The 20,042-nt window shown below is 37.0% G+C and overlaps 1 protein-coding gene across 4 annotated transcripts in view; it reads left to right on the top strand.

Annotated features, from left to right (window-relative positions):
* bcar3 (BCAR3 adaptor protein, NSP family member) overlaps positions 1 to 20,042 on the top strand; it is a 69,451-nt gene that overhangs the window by 26,804 nt on the left and 22,605 nt on the right. For 2 of the 4 annotated variants that reach the window (XM_081348334.1, XM_081348335.1), the window contains 2 exons: positions 5,953 to 6,298; positions 12,520 to 12,559. In XM_081348334.1, coding sequence (XP_081204460.1) covers positions 5,953 to 6,298; positions 12,520 to 12,559 — 386 coding nt within the window. Of the gene's footprint in view, positions 1 to 5,952; positions 6,299 to 8,265; positions 8,627 to 10,968; positions 11,124 to 12,519; positions 12,560 to 20,042 lie in introns of those variants that run through there. The other 2 variants (XM_081348336.1, XM_081348338.1) reach the window with 2 other exon arrangements.

Below are 20,042 nucleotides of genomic sequence, written 5' to 3'. Positions count from 1 at the left end.
AAAATGGCGTACTAACCCTGTCTGTCCAAAGTCCAACTTTTGCCATGACCATTTAAAGTCAGCACACTTGGTAACTCTCACATAAACCAGGCAGCAGGGATACCAGGAATGTGACCTATAGGACGTGACCACAGGAATTATGCCAGAATAACCAGACGGTGATATCCCTATAATAATCACACCACTAAAAGGACAATTCAAACAACTTCACAGCACGAATAACAAAACAATTTTCTGTGGAAGTCGACACCATGTCAAACATCTTAACTTGTTGTGAAGCTGCTCCATTCTTCTAACTTTGTTCCGCATGCACTTTGGTTCTACAGTTCATTGGTTGATTCTATTGGAACTACAGAATGTGTTCTCCACTCCTTCAGGCCATCATGGTTGATGCATGGCTGTGTGTTAAGAGCTCTTTAAACCCTACACTTGCTCTCCTCTCACTCGGGTCTTTGTGTTCTGTAAGCAGGTTTGAATTAATTAAAGGAGAACTGCATTATTCACGAGACTCCCACCAACTCCTGTGGGGGATGGCTGGACGGTGAAAGGGCCAGGGTGAGAATAGTTGTCTTGTTGTTTTGAAATGCGCAGAGAATTCTCCTCCTTCATATATTTAACCTTTTTGCTGTGAGAGTCTTGTTTGTATTACATGCACATTTTGAGTATAAAAAACACCCAGTGTGACCTTGTCTCTGATTGTTATTGTAACCAGTACAATTCCTACATCTATACCCCTTTTCTATGCACTATTTTAAGTGCTATTAGTCTATTAGTCAGTTATTGGATGGATTCAGAAGACTTGGAATACGTTTCATAGGCTACTTTTATTAAGCTTTTTTGTTTTTTGTTTTCTGAAGAAAAAAAAAAAGAACCCCCGGTCGCCATCCATTTTCATTGTATTAAAAAGAGCAACATCTTGATAAACTTCTTTTTTTGGTGTTCCACAAGAGAAAGTATGTCAGAGTTTTGGAACAACATGAGGAAGAATAAGTGATGACAATACTTTTTCGAATTTTCGAAGGGCAAATTATCCCTGTAATCTGTGTATAAACCAGCCTAAAAAAAGAATAAGATATGCTTTCCTGGAGGCATATTTAACATTCTTAAACATGACATTGTATTAGCCAGAGGCAAATAAGTGTGTTTGATATAGGGGGTGATGTCAGCCAGAAACTAGCGGTGCTTTCAGGATTGAATGAGAGAGAGAATGGGCTACTGTGATTGACATTTTGAAGTGAGGTCATATGATGGCATGTCAGTCTAGAATAGAACAAGCACTTGAGAAAGAACTGGATAATCAATAGGGAGTCTACAGAGAAAATAAAAGAGCAAAGCATTGATTAAGAACCGTTTAATGAGCGTTTTGCATATTCATGACCTCTGGGGTGGAAGTGAAAGTAAACGGTTTAATTGTTTAGCATATGTAATCCAGAGCCACAGGGGACCCGTTCTGCATATCTGCAGTGCTGACAGCTGTCTTTCTGCCTCACTGGGTGCTGAAATGTTGAAAATTACACCATGCAGAGCTCTTAGACACCAAGTTAGCTTACAGTGGCCTTTTGACCTGGGCTGAGAGCAGGAGCAGGGAAATCTCTTGTGTTTAAGATTCCTTTTACAAGGAGTAGTTTGTTTATGTAATAGTTACAAGATATTTTACATTATAGTGTCCATGTTACACATATTACACATTGCTGCTATTGAAATATTTAACAATATAAGACAGTGCTCACAACCATATAAACTTTTCAAACTTTTCAGCTTTCTTCTTTCAGTAGGGGTGTATAAAGTACAGAGAAAATATACTGAGGACTTTCAGAATTTGACTAAAAAAAAACTTAGTAGTTGAACCAAAAGTAGTTGAACCAAAGTAAAGCAAAAATCAATTGTGCTTAGTCATTTAAAAGTAAAGAAATAGACTGATGAAATCAATAAGACTAGAGATTTTCTCAGTTTTGACCGACTCAAGTTCATCGATCCTCAACGATGGGTATAATTAAAAAGCATTGATTTAAGTTTAAGACTGTAGTGGTCAATGATGAGACGTCTCATCGTCCATAGCTGAAGCCAATTACATTTTACACCGAACACTTGCTGTTTAAATGCACATGAGTGTGATTTGATTGCCTTGTTACCTCAGTAAGGCCTTATCATTTATTAGAAGAAAGTCTTGCAGAAAAATTCACGAACACATAAAAATGGTCATCACATACTCACTTTCATGTCATTCTAATCCCTGTATTTATTTCTTATTTTTCTTCTAAACAGTAAATGTTTTTAAGATTGATTTCGAAAGAGTGTGAATAAATGCTGGAATAATTTTGTAGCTTTAGGTAAACTATCCCTTTAAATCACAATCACCTGTGAAATATGTATGCTGAAGGAAAGATTTATAATCATACTTATATAAATGGCCTCCCTCAGGGACCTGGAGGGTCTGCCTCCTTTAAAATATGATCCCTTAAAAAAATCTGATATGAGCATGCCAGCTTTTTCAACTGTATTTTTATTTTTAGTAAGGTCACAGTTGCCCTCCTAAAATCACCAGTGTATGAGTATTATGACTCAGACCCCTCACTTCCCCTGACACAGGAAGTCCAGATCTGCCTTCTCAGAGGAGCATGACTATCCCTCACACTCTGAGACATGTGAGACAAACTAATCTGAAACCAAAAGGGGATTCCTGACTAGCCAGGATGATAACTCAGTAACACTGATCTGTGGATTTTAATGTCTCCTAGCCATTACACACCACATGAAAACAGCACCAGTGAATGGTGTCTCGTGTTTCAGGGCCCCAGGACAGCGCACAGGTGCTCCAGGTGCATAAATATACAGCTGAGGTATTCATAGAGGGATTTCATAACATTGCAAAGTGCCCTGATCAAACCATTAAAAACCCGCTGTGTGGATCTAGTCATTATACACCAGAACACCCAGACTATGAAAAGAGTAAGAGTATTTACAGGTGTGTGACAGCTGTAGTCTGATTAAGCACATATTTTCTTATTCTTTAAGAACAGAAGGACCAGCACAACTGTTATCTTAGGGTTTGTTAAATCTAAAATTATCCTGAAGAACAGCATTAAAAGAGCACAGTCACATGATAAACTGATTCAGGACGTTGGTGGTCATGGATAAGAACATTTTTGGGGGAGCGGAGGTGACTGTGGTTAGTTTGCAGGTTCAAACACCCCGACAGGGCTTTACCAGGGAGTTTCCATGTCTTTCCATTCTCCACTGATGCACTCATGGACCAAAATTAACTGTCACACTGTGCACTGGTGGATAAATTGAGAAAACTTATGAATAATTTTTACTGACCATAAAACCGTAATTCCTATGGAAGCTGGTTCCGCTACGGATTAAAAAAGGTAATGTGACTTTTTATCTCACAATTCAGATTTTTTTTCCTCACAATTGCATGTTTACTTTATTTCTTACAATTGCGAAATATAAATTTGCAGTTGTGAGTTATGAAGTCTGAATTGTGAGACAAACTAGCAACTGAGAAATAAGTCAGAATATATAAACTTGGAAATCAGACTTTTTTTCCCCCTTTCAATTAGGCTACAAGTTTATACAGTATCTCGCAACTGCTAAAAAGTTATAAAATCCAAATTGTTAGATATGAGCTTGCAATTCTAAGAAAAACAAAAATCAGCTGACAATTTTGACATTTTCTCGCAATTGCGAGAGGGAAAAAAAGTCAGAATTATGAGATGTAAACTCACAATTGCGAGAAAAGGTTGGATTGTAGGATAAAAAGTCACAACCCCCCTCCCCTATATATATTGCATTTTCTTTATATTTAAATATTTATTTTGTTTGTTTATATATGGCATTGTCTTTAGTCTATAGGCTACATATTTAATAATAAAAAACCTCTAATTGTTATTTTATGCTTCAGTAAATTAAGATACTTAACCTTTGCAGCAGATAACAAAATTTAAATAAATTATAATCAAACAATGTGACAATATTATAACACTCTTATTATAATCACTATAATCAACCAAGTTGTCTACACTGCTGTCACATTAGGCTGCAGGGAAGCACACGACACAGGAGATTTGCTGAAATAAACTGAATTTAACAATACAATCACGGAGAATACTCAGTAGAACACAACCATCAAACATATACGAGACCGGACAAAGAACTAAGGAAAACTAAGGGTATATAAAGCAGGGAGATGATGAGTAGAACAGAAACAGGTGTGGTAACAAATAACAGCCAGAGAAACTAACAAGGGAACACAGGAAATCAGGAAACAAACAAACAGAGTGGAAACGAAACTAAAACAAGACATAACTGAGCATAACCGTTACAACTGAAAAATAAATCGTAAGCCTGTGCCTACGCCTTGTTGATCATGATGGGAGCAGCTGACTCATCAAATCCTAAACAGTCTGTAAAACCTCACACAAAAATAATAATATCACAATGAAAATATCACGAGTGTGCTGCTCGTAATCTCAGGAATGCCGCTATATTTGGTTCTAGCGTTATATATTGCTAAAAGTAAGAGCCTTCTCTTAACATTCTCTCACATAATCCATTCCTATAACAATTTGATTTACTTACATCAGATACATAAACAGTAAGGGACCAGGATAGACTATTGTTATGTTGGGCATCTTCTTTTATTTAAATAAAACACGCAGTTTATTTACTCACCAAGGCCAAATTTCAGTCACAGTTAAACACTCGGCGAGTGTTCATTTTTGACCCTGGATTCACTGTTGCACTGCAATTTATGGGAAAACACAAACAATATGAACTGCAAACCCAGAACTAAATGAACAGTTATATGTAGCAGAGGAAGAACATTTGGGGAATGGCTGTGAACTTTGTGGAATGAATCTGAGTATGGAATCAGCTCCCCCTCTTTATGAAGGGAATGAGATCATGCCAGACCTTAAACAGAGGCGCTGTCAGGGTCCAAGATTGAGTTTCACTCATCACAAAAGGGACAAAAGATGGTGACGGCAACACCAGCTCTGCTGTGTGCATGTGCGCTTCGAATAATGGGGTCAACACTCACACACACTTATCCAGAGTCTGGGTCAGTGAACTCACACACCCACTGTTTATTTTCAATTGAACTATCCCTTTGAAAAAAAAGTGTGATACCTTCAAATGTATCTTATCCATTATTCCATAAAATCTGTCTCCACTTTCACTGCACCAATTAGTGGTCTTCGTGTGGCAGTGGAATGCTGAAGTAAACATGAGTTTGGAGACAACAAGGGAAGATCATAACATATCTGCAAGTCTTGCGGTCAGACTGAACGGAGTTCCCTCTCTTTAAGAGAGATGTCTCTGTTTTTTGTTTCTCTCTGTTGCTGCCAGGAGACAGGTCTATCAAAAGGTGATACGTTCCAATTTACCTGTGCCACAGGGCACACATGGCAGGAGGTTTCGTATAAACATTAGCTGTTGATACCACCTGAAAGAATGTCAGAAGAAATAACACCCAGTAACATTTCACCTTATCCGTGTGGTCAATAATAGGTATACACACAGACTACTGCCAGTATTATATATACCTTCCTGTTATGGAAATAGAGTAAAACTATGCCCAGACAGACAAAAGTTTCCTTTTTTTTTTTTTTTTTTTTTTTTTTTAGAAATTAATACTTTAATACACAACAAATTGATCCAAAATGACAGTTAAGACTATTATATTATTAGAAAAACATGCTATTTAAAATAAAAGCTGTTCTTTTAAATGTTATCCTGAAAAATATGTATCACGATTTCCACAAAAGTATGTTTTCAACATTAATAAATCATAAGAAATGTTTCATCAGCATATCAGAATGATTTTTGAAGAACGATGTGACACTGAACACTGAAGTTATGGCTGCTGAAAATTCAGCTTTGCCATCACAGGAATAAATTACATTTTAAAATATAGTTTGAATATAATGTTTAGTTTCTGTTTTACAGAGCTGAGGATGATGGCAGAAGGGAGGTTTTCCAGTCTGCCCAGGAACATGCACGTTGGGCGGCAGTGCCCGCTCGCATCTTCCATGGATCTGCTGAGCTCACGGGCTGCCGTAGCAGAGATGCCGGTTAGCAGCTACCAGGGCGTCTCCATCCATGGCACACTGCCTCGCAAAAAGAAGAACAGCATTGGTTCTCCCGTGAAGCAGCGGGAGATGAATGGAAACGTGGGATCATCAGCAGCCCCACACCCAGGCCGATATCGCCTGCCACCGTCACCGCTAATACACAACGTTATTGAAGAACACCATGCCTTCTACTCTAACAGGAACTGCAGTGTCACATCCAGGTAAACAGTATCTATCTAGACACTTGTCTACGCACCATAATATCTATCTATACACCTGTCCTCTCCCAATGATTCAAACACAACAAAACCCTGCAGCAAAAGCAAAAGCACCACAATATTTGCAAAGAACTCAAAGCTACCCAATTGTTGAGGTGTTGTATTTTATGGACCAGTGTGAACGCCCCTTAAGATAAATGGGATGTCTTAACAGTAACATGGTTAAAAACACACTCCCAATTCATGAAATCATATACTCCTCTTTCCCTCAGCTAAGACTAACATTACTATATTGAAATAGGCTTTCAAAGAATAAGGTCAAGATTAAGGTGAAGGTCAACACAGCAGCAAATTAACCTGCCTGCTCTTCACAGCCTCGGTTCTTTAACTAAAAATATCTTAATGATGAAAGACAGTGTGAGAATGAGCAAGCCAGTTTGGTCACTTTACTGACTATATAAAAGTACAATATGATCAAGCCTTTTGTGACTCAGAATTGGCACTACAAAATCACTACAACACATCTGGTACTGGGTGTGCACATAAATACATGTCATAACTCATTTTCAGATTGTCAGATTATAGAATAGGACTGTTTATGAAGTACTGATCACATTTTACATCGTACTATTACACTGTGTCCTAATCGTTACAACGTAACAAGTGATAAAAACACTTTTGTTGCTGAAACCTTTTAGTGTTTTGCCCAGTTAGGACACAGTGTTATAGGACATTACAAGTTCATTGATAATTTGTTTACCTTCAGTACAATGTTTTCTGAATTAAACGTCATTTACAGTATCACAAGTTCTAAAATGTCATGTACGCATATTTTTTGACTGTTTAACAGAGCAACTTTCGGGTTGTGACTCGACTAGTGGTTTAACATAACTGACAGAAAGTTGGACGTCAGAGCAGTCGACACCAAGTCTTCAGCCTTACGTTGCCCACCAAGCCTGTTAACTTTACTGTCTTACTTCTGAAAAAAGGACATCTGAGATCATAATCACAAAATGCAAGCTGCTACTGGCTCAGTCTCATGTCCAGGACTGTCTCCATCTCTTTTTCATACATCTTGTCTCTTGTTCCTCACTGTCTACCTATTGCACTCTTTGCAATAGCTCTAGGCCTTCTTGACTGTATCGTCCTCACTGACTTTCTGATCTTATCACAGCCTGCAACAAAGCAGTTTGTGTTTGTCCCTTATTTACGCAGACTGACTTAACAGGTAATATACCTCACCCTCAATAAAAGACCTGGTAGATAGTAAAGTAATCTGCGTCTGGCTCTGTGGACAGTGTTACAGATTATAGAGGCCACTTTCCACAAACAGGACACAAAATAGGCCTGGAAATTCTTAAAGGAAAATTTATAATATATAATATATATGTATTATTAATAAAAAAATGTTGATTGCCAACCTCAGGAGGTATAAAATATAAAAAATAATATTTAAATATAAAAGTATTATTAAACCATGTTTTGGTAATTACTGATACATAAAATAATAATTCAAAAGATAATATACAAAAATATGACATTATTTTGTGATTTAATTTATGGAAATCAATCTTTAAAACAAGCTACTTTTCACAAAATGTTAATTTTGTTAGATAACAATTGATCTAACATCACAAAAATAAAATAAAAACTTTGTGTGGAAAGAGCCAGAGACAAAAAGAAATGCAATGCATTGAAACAGTATGCAGACCATAAGACAAAACATTGATAACCTGAAGTGTTGTTTACTTCTTCAGTAAGTACTTTTACCAAAAGCACCCTAGGAAAAGCAGAGGATAGACTAAATAGAGGCTTTTACATAAGTGAGACTGAGTGTGTTTGTGTGTCTTTGAAAGCGTAGGTGTGTGTTTGGGTTTCCGTAAGACTAGTGGGCCATATCTGTCCCTTGACATTTGAAGGTTAACTAATATTGGACTACTATTTCACAACCACAAAGCTCACTGAGAGATGGGAAGTGAAAAATGACCACGGCACACAAAAGAAGCTCCTCTGGGGTGGCAGCAGGGTTAGCAACGACCTCTCGTAGCGGCCCAGTCACCATAACAACACCTTATTGCGACTCTGCATGACACATGGAAAAAGAAATAGGTAGAACATAAAACTGTGCCTGAGAGAGACAGGAGAGAGAGGAGAACCTACAGCACAGAATAGGATTGTAATTTCCTAATGTGGACACCTATGTTAAATCAAGAAGCAATAACTAGCTTGCCCCAAGAGGACTTTGGAGACTCGAACGGCACTGTGATTAAATGTCAACCTCCTGAACGTCTGGCTGCAGAATGCTCCACCAGTTTGTGTGTCTGTCTGCAGGTGAGTAGACAGATGAGATCCAATGACTATGGGTTTTGTTGCTATAGGACTGAAACATTTATCTTTTATAAAACGAAGGATTTATGCACTTGAGTCTTACTACCTGCATGTGTGAGGCAGCTGTTCTAACACAGACACACACACACACAGGTTAAAGTGAGGGTTGTAAATTTATAGCTTGACTGAAAGATGAAAGAATTTTTGAAGAGACAGATTGGCAGAGAGATTGAGAGCAACACACAAAGAAATAGAGAGAATGAGACAGATGAAAGAGATGATGGAGGAGCAACAGTGCCAATTGATTTACTTGTTAAAGCTGATTAAAGTGGTTCTAGTTGTTGACAGAACCCACTCAGCACCCTTATAACTGCATGGCCACAATTATCTCACGTGTGCCACTATTATCTTTGTTCCTCAGTCTTGGTTCAATCTGCCAAACTATAGAAATGACACCTGGCAAACAAAAAAAGTGTTTACATCATTTTAAAAGATTTCCTGGTGTTGTGCAATATATAAGGTAAGAAGAACAGTAAATGACCAGTTTAATTTAAGTAATAATAATAATAATAATAATAATAATAATAATAGCATTTTTAATTGCAAAATACCTTACAGGCCACAATATAAAACCATTTCAGGATTTTTTCTTCACTGGGATATTTTGTCACCAGACAGTGCCACCTATCTATCATAATGTTCAACATCACAAGATATCAACTGTATTATTTGTTACACTATTATCTATAAGGGGATAAATGTATTCACATGAGAACTTTTCAAATTTTTGTTTCTCAGAAGTCGAAGTCGTCGTAGTTGGGAAAACTTCTATAATGGTGAATGAGAGACTACATTAAATATATTTTTCAAATAGCAAAAGAAAAACTCAACAATAGTGTTTTCACAACTTTCAAAAAGAGGAAAAAAATGGAGAGATTGATAACGGCAGTCAGAAGAGAGAAAGATGTTAAAGGGTTAGTTCACCCAAAAATGATAATTCTGTCATTAATTTCTCACCTTCTTGTCGTTCCAAATCCGTAAGACCTTTGTTCATTTTCTTTTTTTGCGCAAAAAAAGTATTCTTGTCGCTTCATAACATTAAGGTTGAACCACTGGAGTGACATGGAATATTTTAACGATGTCGTTACTACCTTTCTGGGGCTCGAAAGTGGTAATAACGTTGCAGACTATGGAGGGACAGAAAGCTCTCGGATTTCATCAAAAATATCTTATCAATCCCACAGCCGCTGTATTAGAAACAACATTTCTAATACACAGCAGCGTTTACTCGTTTTTTTTTTTTGTTGTTGTTTTTGATGCAAAGGTAATATAATACAAAGTATAGTGTTATAAATGTACATTTTTTTTTTTTCAATTGAAAATATAAAAAAACGTTGCAGGATTTACGATGTTGATGACCGTTAAAGCGTGTTGTCACAGTCTGTAAAAAGAGCCCCTTAACTAAGTTTTAAGTTAATTTTAAATGGTCCTTAATTCATATATTCCATGTAGTTAATCAATTAATGAAACCGGACATCAACCCAAACCCACACCCTAACTAAAAGAAAAACTTTTGAATTTTCAATAAAAACACAGAAAATAAAACAAATAAAATAAATGGTAAGTAAAGTAAGTAAAGAGTAAGTAAACTCCATCACGCATAGGAAGGCAGGTTTAAACAGTATAGTCATGGGTATAGTCTCCAAATGACAAACATTTGAAGATGTCCTGCTTATCATTTGAAAAACAGCTAGAAAGAGTTAAAGGAAGCCAGATAATATATATATATATATATATATATATATATATATATATATATATATATATATATATATATATATATATATATATATATATATATATATATATATATATATATATATATATATATATATATAAATGTTAAACATAAATGCAATGGAGAGTGGGTAGCTGTGCTGCCTTTAATTTATGTTATCCTCATCACTTTTCTGATGAACATATCAAACACAGGCAGCTGTACAGTATATGATGGGCCTTTTTTAAATATATAGTCATGTGAGATTAAACATGCACATCTCATTTAAGCACCAACACAGCTTAAGTCTTACCTGTCTAATCAGAACCTAGTGAACCTGACTGGTATCAGTTCACGGAGTCGCATTGCCCCTGTCGTTTTGGCTGTGAACTGCCTTTATGTCATTCAATGTGTAGGTGAATTTTTGACTACAGCATATGGCAGATTTTTTGGGAGCATTGCATGTCAAATGTCCCATTTCTCTCCAGTGGTTTAAGCATTATGAATCTGCTTCTGGAAACCTAATAATAGCCTGTCCATCTCTCTAACTTGCCTTGTCCTCCCTCAGCTTTCTAATTCTGACTGGCGAGGCTTTGTGAGGTACAAATCACCACTTTGAGACACAATGCAGCTGTGGCTTGGCATAGAGCAAACCAGAGATGGAGATGGATGTTTTCTTGAGGCTGTGTCCTCACTTCATGCCCTCTCTTTGCGGATAAGACGGTATGTCCAGCCCAAACTCAAGTCACTCCTGGGTAGGCCCGTGGGAGTACTGACAGTGTTCTCTTATAGCACACTAATGTAAGCGTTCAGAAGATTTAAAGCGTGACCTCTCGTCTCTAGAGTTGCTTTCTTCTTAATGTTCAATGGGAATTTAAAACAGGAAATCAGCTACGCTTTTAAGTTCCATCAAATGCGAAGCAAACAAACAAGCCAAGAAATCTTAAACATTCTCATATTTCCAGTTATCTGACGCTTTTTATATATCTGAGCTCTCACCCCAGGTGCCACCTCCACACTGAATCTGAAAGCCACCCTTATTCCCCTAAGGGGGTGAGACAGTCCACCACACACCCTGGTGGTAAGAAAGGAAGAAAGAAAGAGTCATAAAGAAAAGTCAGGTTTTTGTGTAAGCTGAGATGAAAGGGACTGTCAGAAAGAGAGAGGGCGGAATGGTCTAAATGGAGAAAAAGCTGAGCCGTGCACCTCGACTGCGCGTTCTTCTCCATGACTCCTTCACCACTGCACTTCCTGCGTTCCACGCTCCACATAGAGAATCTAAATAAAACAAAAATGCAGTGCTGACCATGGGTCATCTCTGCAGTTAGGGTAAGTCACATCTAGACCGCAACCTTAAAGCCGCTGGCAAGAATAGAGGTCATGTGAACAATCGCTGCCTCCTGTCTGGTCCTGCGTATTGCATATGCTCTGGGTCCTATGTATTGCATATGTTCTGTTACATTTGAGCTAAGTTTGTCTCTAACCCAAAGGTTGCAATGAAATGTTTATTTATGCTGTTTTTCAGCCCTGTGGGAAATTCAGACTCAAGGAATTAATTTCCCTTTTCCTGGCTATAATCCTTTATAATTTGGGTAAATCTTCACGTAAGCATAAATCCGGACAGAGTCACAAGATTGTTTGTGTGTGAGACAGAGAAACGCTAAAAGCCCCCAGACCTTAAACACCAGCTGTGACATGCTCATCCTCGACTGCCTAACCTTTTGTAAAGCCTGGATACTTTTTTTTTTAAATTCTTCTTGCAAAGTATCTAAACGGATACTTGCTTTAATCTCAGCTGCACTTTGCACATTGGGGTTGATGTGGAAGTAATTGTGTGTGTGTGTGTGTGTGTGTGTGTGTGTGTGTGTGTGTGTGTGTGTGTGTTAGGGGGGGATGGGGGGTATATGTGTCCACATGTTGTGGCTGGTGTGGTCTATACTGTGGTGTAATGACCTCAGGCGAGCAGGGCTGGACTGGTAGGCACTTTACTGCAGTCCAACGTACAGCCTGCCCAGAGAAGGACCCACACACACACACACACACTTACAGTTATACAGGCAGGCAGCTGAGCTAGAGAGTTGATGTGTTCGCTGAAGAGAGTTCTTTCTTTCTCCTGCAGGGACGGTGCAGGCATGGACCCTAACATGGAGTATGTCAAGGTAAGGCTACACATTTTACCTTTATCGATATGTGCGTGTGGAGTTTTGAATGATTGCTCAATTATGGTAAAAAGCCGGTGGCAATGCATGATGGTATGGCGGGTGAGGGTTGTAGTAAACAGATGATCTTAGGGCAACCCCTAACCTTCTAAAATATTCAATACTATTCACCTCAAAGAGTTTTGTAAGTGTAGAGTCTTAAAGTGGGACAGGAATGTCAGCCATGCTGAATGTTGAGGATATGAAGGATTGTAGTTTATTGACAGTGAGTTGGGTAAATATACATGATACATCACATACTTGGATTTGCATCAGAGATAAATGTGTGCGTCAGTGTGAGTGATTCTCTGTTATATAAACATTTGCACTTCCTTCAATGTTATAACTCACACCATGGATTTTTATCAAATATAAGCGCTCTCTCCTTGACCCATTTAGGTTGTTGACGGCATTTGATTCTGCCAGGAATACATTGAATACATCAGACATCAAACGTGTATAACTTTAAGCCAAAGCTGTTCATAAAACACAGGAAACTCTACAGCCAAAATTTTCGATAAAGATCTGACAATCTCTGCGTTTCCTACTGTGCGAGAGGCCCCTGTAGACACATCCTCAATTAAAATGGCACAATTACAAGGAGGAAATGAGCTGGTGATGTTTCAAGGGTATGCAAGCAGCATACTGTATGTAGTTTAAATTATAGTATCAAGTTAGGAACAAATGAAAAATTTCACTTTGCCAGCAAAGGCAGAATCGTTCCCTGGCTTTATTTTGACCTGAGGCATCTAGCCATTATGAAAGCTCTTTATCACACAACACAACTGTATTACAACACCCATGACTCAGATCTGATGAGAGAGATATGGTGTGACATATATCTTGGGGGTGTCTCATTCGGTTAGCGTTGACTGAATGAGATTTTCCACTGTGATCACCTGCAGCCTTGAGTGTGCTGACACCACACAGCCACCTCTGTCAGCCTGCTGAGAAACCATCCGTCACTCTCTCTGTCCTCCTCATACTCAGTAGCTCTGTGGTTTGCCTCATCTTGGGCTCTAGCAACTCTCTGCGAAGAACAAACTTCTCCTAGCCTTACCTCACACAAACAACAAACCAAAGCAAACAGCACAAACACACACAGTCAATACTAGCAACTACATTGTAGCAGTGCTCCAGTGCAGTTGAACATACAGTCACCATAACGAAATACAATTTCAAAAGATGTCATTACAGGGTGAATCTTACAGCCGGTCAAGATCATGTTTGTGTCATATTTCACCCCAAATTATATAAATTATATAATGGATAAGCCAGTTGTTTATTCCATTATATTAAACACATTGTACCCCCTCATGTGTGTATAATATATATATATATATATATATATATATATATATATAATATATACATATATTAAATTAAAGGTATTTACATTAAATTAATTTATTATTGAAATTAAAACTACTAATAAATATTGTATTAAATAAATTAGGAGAGAGAAATTAATAAATGTTATTCAATTTTATTTTAACTTATTTTTAATTTTTTATTCCCAATTAAAAACATACTATTTGTAATTAATGTGTCCATATAGAAAAATTTTCATTACAGTAAAGAAAATCACCACGGAGAATAATGAAATGGGGGAATGTGTTGATTTTCATGAAAATAAATAAATAAAAAATATTTTTCTGAAATACGAGTGAAGTATGATCCAGACATTCGTGAGATGCACCCTCCAATCAGAGAGGCCTATAATAGAACTTGATAGGAGATGACATAATATATCCTCAGGGGAATAACATAGCCATGAAATGTTTCAATCAGATGAATTGCACACACTGGCTCTTTATACTCTATTTTATGCAGTTCAGAACTGTCTGCCTGTTTAATGTGTGGCCATCTGAAAGCATGCATCAATAGCTGCAGTGAATCCGCCATGTGAAGACAACAGTTTTTCTGTTTACAACCTTAAAAACTAATCTGAAAACAACTAAATCTAGACATTGACACTGTGTCCTGGACACATCTGTGTGTTTGTGTATCTGTGTCAAGGTTTGTAATGGTCAAAGGATCACATCTTCAGTAAATCATGCCCTTCCTCTCCCTCTGAATGAATGAAGGTGGACCTCACCTTGCCCTCTTCAGGTGGTGTTGAGTTTCCAGCGCTGTGTTTAGCAAACACCTGGGTCTGTACAGGTTCCCATTTAGATCTGTGCACAAGTTTAATCCATCAGTCAGAAAACTACAGATGGGTTTGGTTTATCATCTAAACTAGCTCTGTAGCTCATTTAGTAGAATATACTAAAATGAAATGATGATATTACAATTATGAACAGAACCCTCATCAAGTCAAGCCTCCTTTATTTATATAGCACTTTATTCAATACAGTTTGTTTCAAAGCAATTGTTAAACAGTTAATTAAATTATCATTGATGCAAACCGAATTTAATTCTGCTGTAAATCAGCTCTAGAAAGACATAAGTGTCATTGTTCAGTTGATATCAGTTCAATGTTGATTCAGTTCGGTTAAAAAAATAATCAATTATGGAATGAGATCAATTCATCTATAAAGCAGCTCTTTAAAAAAGTGATGTCATCACCCAGCTCAGTTCAGTTCTCATCCGATAGTGTCAGTGCAGTTACATCAATAACATGTCCCTAATTAATAAGCATTAAGCCAGAAGGCGACAGTGGCAAGGAAGTCTACAGACCTAGTATATTCTGTGAAGACACTATATTTAGTTTGAAATGAAAATGAGATTGTTTGGAAAGTAATACTTTCCTCGGTTACTGTTACCTGGATGTCAATTGTTGAGCCATGAAACAATGAAAATGCACTAAAAGAAAAAAAAAGAAAACATGGATTATGTTATGTTATCTACCTTAAAACAGTACTTCTGTCTCTCACAACCTTGTTTGTTATGTACGTTATGTATTAAATACGCTATCTACACAAGGTCTATAATCAATACAAAGGTATCCCTTTTCCATCAGGTTTATCTATGCCTCTCTTCATTTGACTGGCTAGTTTTCAGCTCAATTATGTTGGTTTTACAGTCTTGACCTATTTTTTTGACAACCTGTTAGTTGAGGAATGTTTTCTTCAAAGTTAACAGGAAGCCAGCCATCAAAAATATGGGATAATTAACTTCCAAGACCTCATATGCTGATATAACTTCCTGAAGTCAGATGACTTGAGTTTTAGCATTGTTAGTGAAAACTGTTTGTTTTTAGATGATATCAGATCAGATCAGGTAGTGGTTTCCATCATGGTTTGGGTGGTTTCCATCATGGTTTCCATCTGTAACCCCAGAACAATTCTGAAAAAAAGGAGAGAAAAACTTACAGTAAGTATAAGGAACTGAGGGCAAATCATCGATCTATATTTAATGTCAAGCACTGAAGACATGATTTATTCAATATCAAGCCTTTATTCTTCAACGTCTCTCTCCTTGCGTGTGAAGCAGAGATTGGCAACAGCGTGGTGCGAAATTGGAGCTATTATCGTCAAAGATGATCTGGAGGGTGGAAATTGTTTGGATGACTTGATGTTTAAAAACAATTTTTTAAAGGGTGGGAATAAAATCTCCCTCATAAGGGATCTGCGGATATGATGCATGAATCACAGACTTCTTGTAGTGAATCATAGATGGGAACGATTGGGATGGTGTCAGAGAGACATCAATGCCACATTTGGTTTAGTGTATATTCATTATATGACCTTTCGGTCTCATTGTTTTAACACCACACTCTTTAACAAGGATATTAACAAATATTCAAAATTGGGAATGGATGAAAAAAATTGATCAGTTAGAAAAAGGTCATTAAAAACTTTAAAATAAAAGTTCCAAACAGGAACAAAAATGATTTTACAGCCTGGCACCGCAGGAGAACCTCCACAAAGAAACTGAAGCATTAAAAAACTCAGAAACCTTATCTGATCTGAAAAGCTAATAATAAAGTATACAATCAAGAACTTTTTTATTCTCCAAAGAACCATATAGTTACTTACAATGTAAGTACATTTACTTAGTCATAAAAATATCTAAGATTAGGAACATGAACGTCCAAGTAACAGTCGTAATATTTTGAGGAAAAAGTCAAAATTACGAGAACAAAGTTGTACTTGTTGCAATATGAGCTTTATATTACCAGCCTATACAAGATTCACAAAATATTACGACTACAATCTTTTATTGCTACATATTTAGCAATAAAATATGTAATCTCGTAATCTTAGATTTTTTTTGTAATATTACAACTCTGTCAATGTTATACTTTTTCTAAAAAAACAAAACAAAAAACATTACAACCTCAATGTCATTTTGCTATGATTTTATTCTTGTAGTCTTGTTTTTAAGACTTTTATTTTTAAGAGTGAAACAACAGATTTCTTTTCTGGTCTCTCTCATACAAACATGCACCTGTACGTACTATATCTTTCTGTTCTTGATGGCCTGACTGTGAACACATATACTGTTGCTCAGTAAGCTGTTAAGCACTCATGAAAGGGCTTTACAGGAACAATGAGGCACTGTTCCCTCTGTGGGATCTGCTGCCCTGCGTGCCCACAGAAAGACCTCTATAGCCGGTTTGAACCCTCTCTGAACACACAGACCAGCCAGAGACACAAGTACAGAAAGCCTGGTCTACAACAGAGAACATAGACTAACCCAGAACAATTCAAAGAGTTTCCGGCTCTTAAACGATGAGAAAAAATGGAAGCATGAAGACTCGTATTGTTAAATTAAATCATAGTATCATTGCTTGATATTTTATAAGGATAGATAGACAATAATGAGAGTAATGGCTGTGAAAGGTAGGCTACAAATTACTTTAGGTCGGTTTGCACAAAAGAAAAGTGCTAAAGACGATGTCTTAACTCACATATAATGCTCAAAAGATCGCTAATTGTGTGGATTCAAATTTAAATATACATGAAAATATTACATCATGCATGATATTTCTGACTATATATTAATGACTGGTTAAGCATTTAATGTAATAATGCTTGAAGGGTTAGTTAAGGTGCCAAACTTAAAGAGAAAGATCATCGGTGCATCTTGAGGTTTACCTGAATATTAGTGTGGATCTCCATTGAGAACTATGAGGAAAACCATCTAAAACTAGCAGTGATTATTACCGCTGCACAGAGGCACAACACCCCCTAGTGTTCATATATGCGCACTGCAACACACTATGAAATAAGATTACATCTAGTTTTCATTGACGTCACATCACAATTTACTAAGAGCCTCAATAATCTTTTGAGACAGCAAAAGTCTATTGATTTGAGTGAAAAAGATTCCAATCACAGTTTCTGCCGCATAAAGTAATACATTATTATTAAAATATACAATAATAAATGTAATGCAATACAAAAGTATACAAAAAAGTATAATGTAATTTAATAAAAATATAATATTATAGAATCTCAACAAGAGTCTCAAGTTCCTCACATACAATTTGATCTTACATTTTCTAATATTTGTTTTAGTTCTTTACTGACAATTATTATTATTATTTTATTTTATTTTTTGCCTGCCCAGAAAAAAATTAGCAAAAAAGTACACATCAGGGGTGTCCTAGATTGCCCTAATTCAGTGTCTTAAAATAAAAACCTGCTATTCAGATAGAAATGGTCACATGCAAGTTCTTTACCCTTTGAACTACGTTATGTTGAAGGCAGGTCAGATATGTATTTAAGGTTTATTTTTTGCACTCATGTACAAAAACAATCACACTGACTCCTTTCTTTAGCAGACTGTGGAAAAGCAGATTTGCTCACAGGGCCATGGTGATTTTATTGAGTGTAATTAGGTATTTTAGGAGCTCACTCTCAGGGAGAACATTCCAGTGTTGGTCCGAGGGTGCCAGCCAGCCATAATGTCTTTGTTTGCCCCTTAAGAGCAATCTGGGAGAAACATAACAAATCTCATTTCATATACATCCAACTGTTTGCATCCAAAAATGTTCCTGGAAAATAGAACAAACAGCATACTGTAATGTTTTCCATAATGATGAACTGAAAACAGTTCACCGCTTGCATTTTTCTATTCATTTAATTTTGAAAAATATACAACGAGGTTCAAAAGTCCACAGTGAAATCTGTGATTCAAAATCCATGGAAATAAAAAGTAAAATATTGTAAAATATTTAATACTCCCCACTATTTATGTATCAATGTCATTTGATCATGTGAACTCATTGTACAGACGAGTCAAATGTTCTTTTTACAAGATGCTCTATGGATCATTCTCAAATCATACTGAAGAAAATGATCATCAGCTTTTACACAAACTTGTGGTGTTCACACAGCTTGAACGTTGCTGCCATTAAAGCAAAAGTGAAACAAAACAAATTAACATTCGGAAAGTATTTAATTTGTCTATTTAAATTTTCACTCATCCTGTTATTCTGATAAATAATTGATTTAAAAAAAAAAAGGGAAAAGGGCATTTTTACTGTGACTGTAAGCAGAATCCACAAAATTGCTGGAATGATTATGGAATCGCTTTTAAAAGGGTGATGCCATACAGAGAGACTGTTATACAGGTTTGTCCTTTCACTAAATAGCCACACAATTTTAAACGGTGCAAATAACATACACAGACTCACCTCACAAACACACTATGAGCTCTTGTTCAGTCAGGTGAAATGGTCTGGAAAACATGAATTCTCTTCTGTCTTCTAATCTTACGGGTTTCCAAACGCCTCTTTTACTCTGTGAGCCTTTTCTATGGGGTGGGGGTTCCGTCCCCTGAAAATGACAGAACTCGTAATGCTGTTAACAAACAGGCTAATCAAGAGAAAGCCCCCGCTAGCCCATCAACAAAAGACCCTCTAGTTAGCCAACTAGCCGCAATAACTCTAAGTGCTATTTGCGTGTGACTAAGAGACAGAGTAGTCTTGTTATTTAAACCCCAGTGGGAAAAGTGAGTGAATTTGGCCTTCTGGGATCCCTCAGGCTCAACCGGACTCTCTTCGCAGGGTCAGGATAGTCCCAGCTGGGTAAGAGAGCCCTACCTGCTAGGGGAATGCTCTTTTATATTAACCCCCTGCTGTTACTGAAACCCCGCTGGACTTTAGAGTGATGTTGTGCTGATACTAAAAGACACAGCCCTGGTCCCTCGGTGTAGACTTGTCACACAGGATCACCACTGTCCCCGTCTGCCTGGAAAAACGCTCCTTAAAGTCCTCCACGGGAGATGCTCTCTCTTGTCTGGAAAGATTAAATTCAAATGTCATTAGTGATAAGCAATGCTTTTTCATGTCATTGAACTGCTTGATATCAGATTGTCTCTCAGCATGTTCTCGTTTACTTGCAATGTGTGTCAGTGTCTCTGTTTTGGTATAAAGTGATAATTTTCATATTTTTAAAACCCTGCTAACCAGGCCCACATAGAAACTGAGCTTACACAATGCTGCAGATTTCTGTAAAATTCAGTGTTTGTTTATTATAAACAGTATTTTGGC

This window comes from Scardinius erythrophthalmus, assembly GCF_964197995.2.
Source record: "Scardinius erythrophthalmus genome assembly, chromosome: 20".
In the NCBI taxonomy this organism is placed as follows: domain Eukaryota; kingdom Metazoa; phylum Chordata; class Actinopteri; order Cypriniformes; family Leuciscidae; genus Scardinius; species Scardinius erythrophthalmus.
The sequence above is the reverse complement of the archived record's forward strand: the minus strand, read 5'-3'. Positions and strand labels throughout refer to the sequence as shown.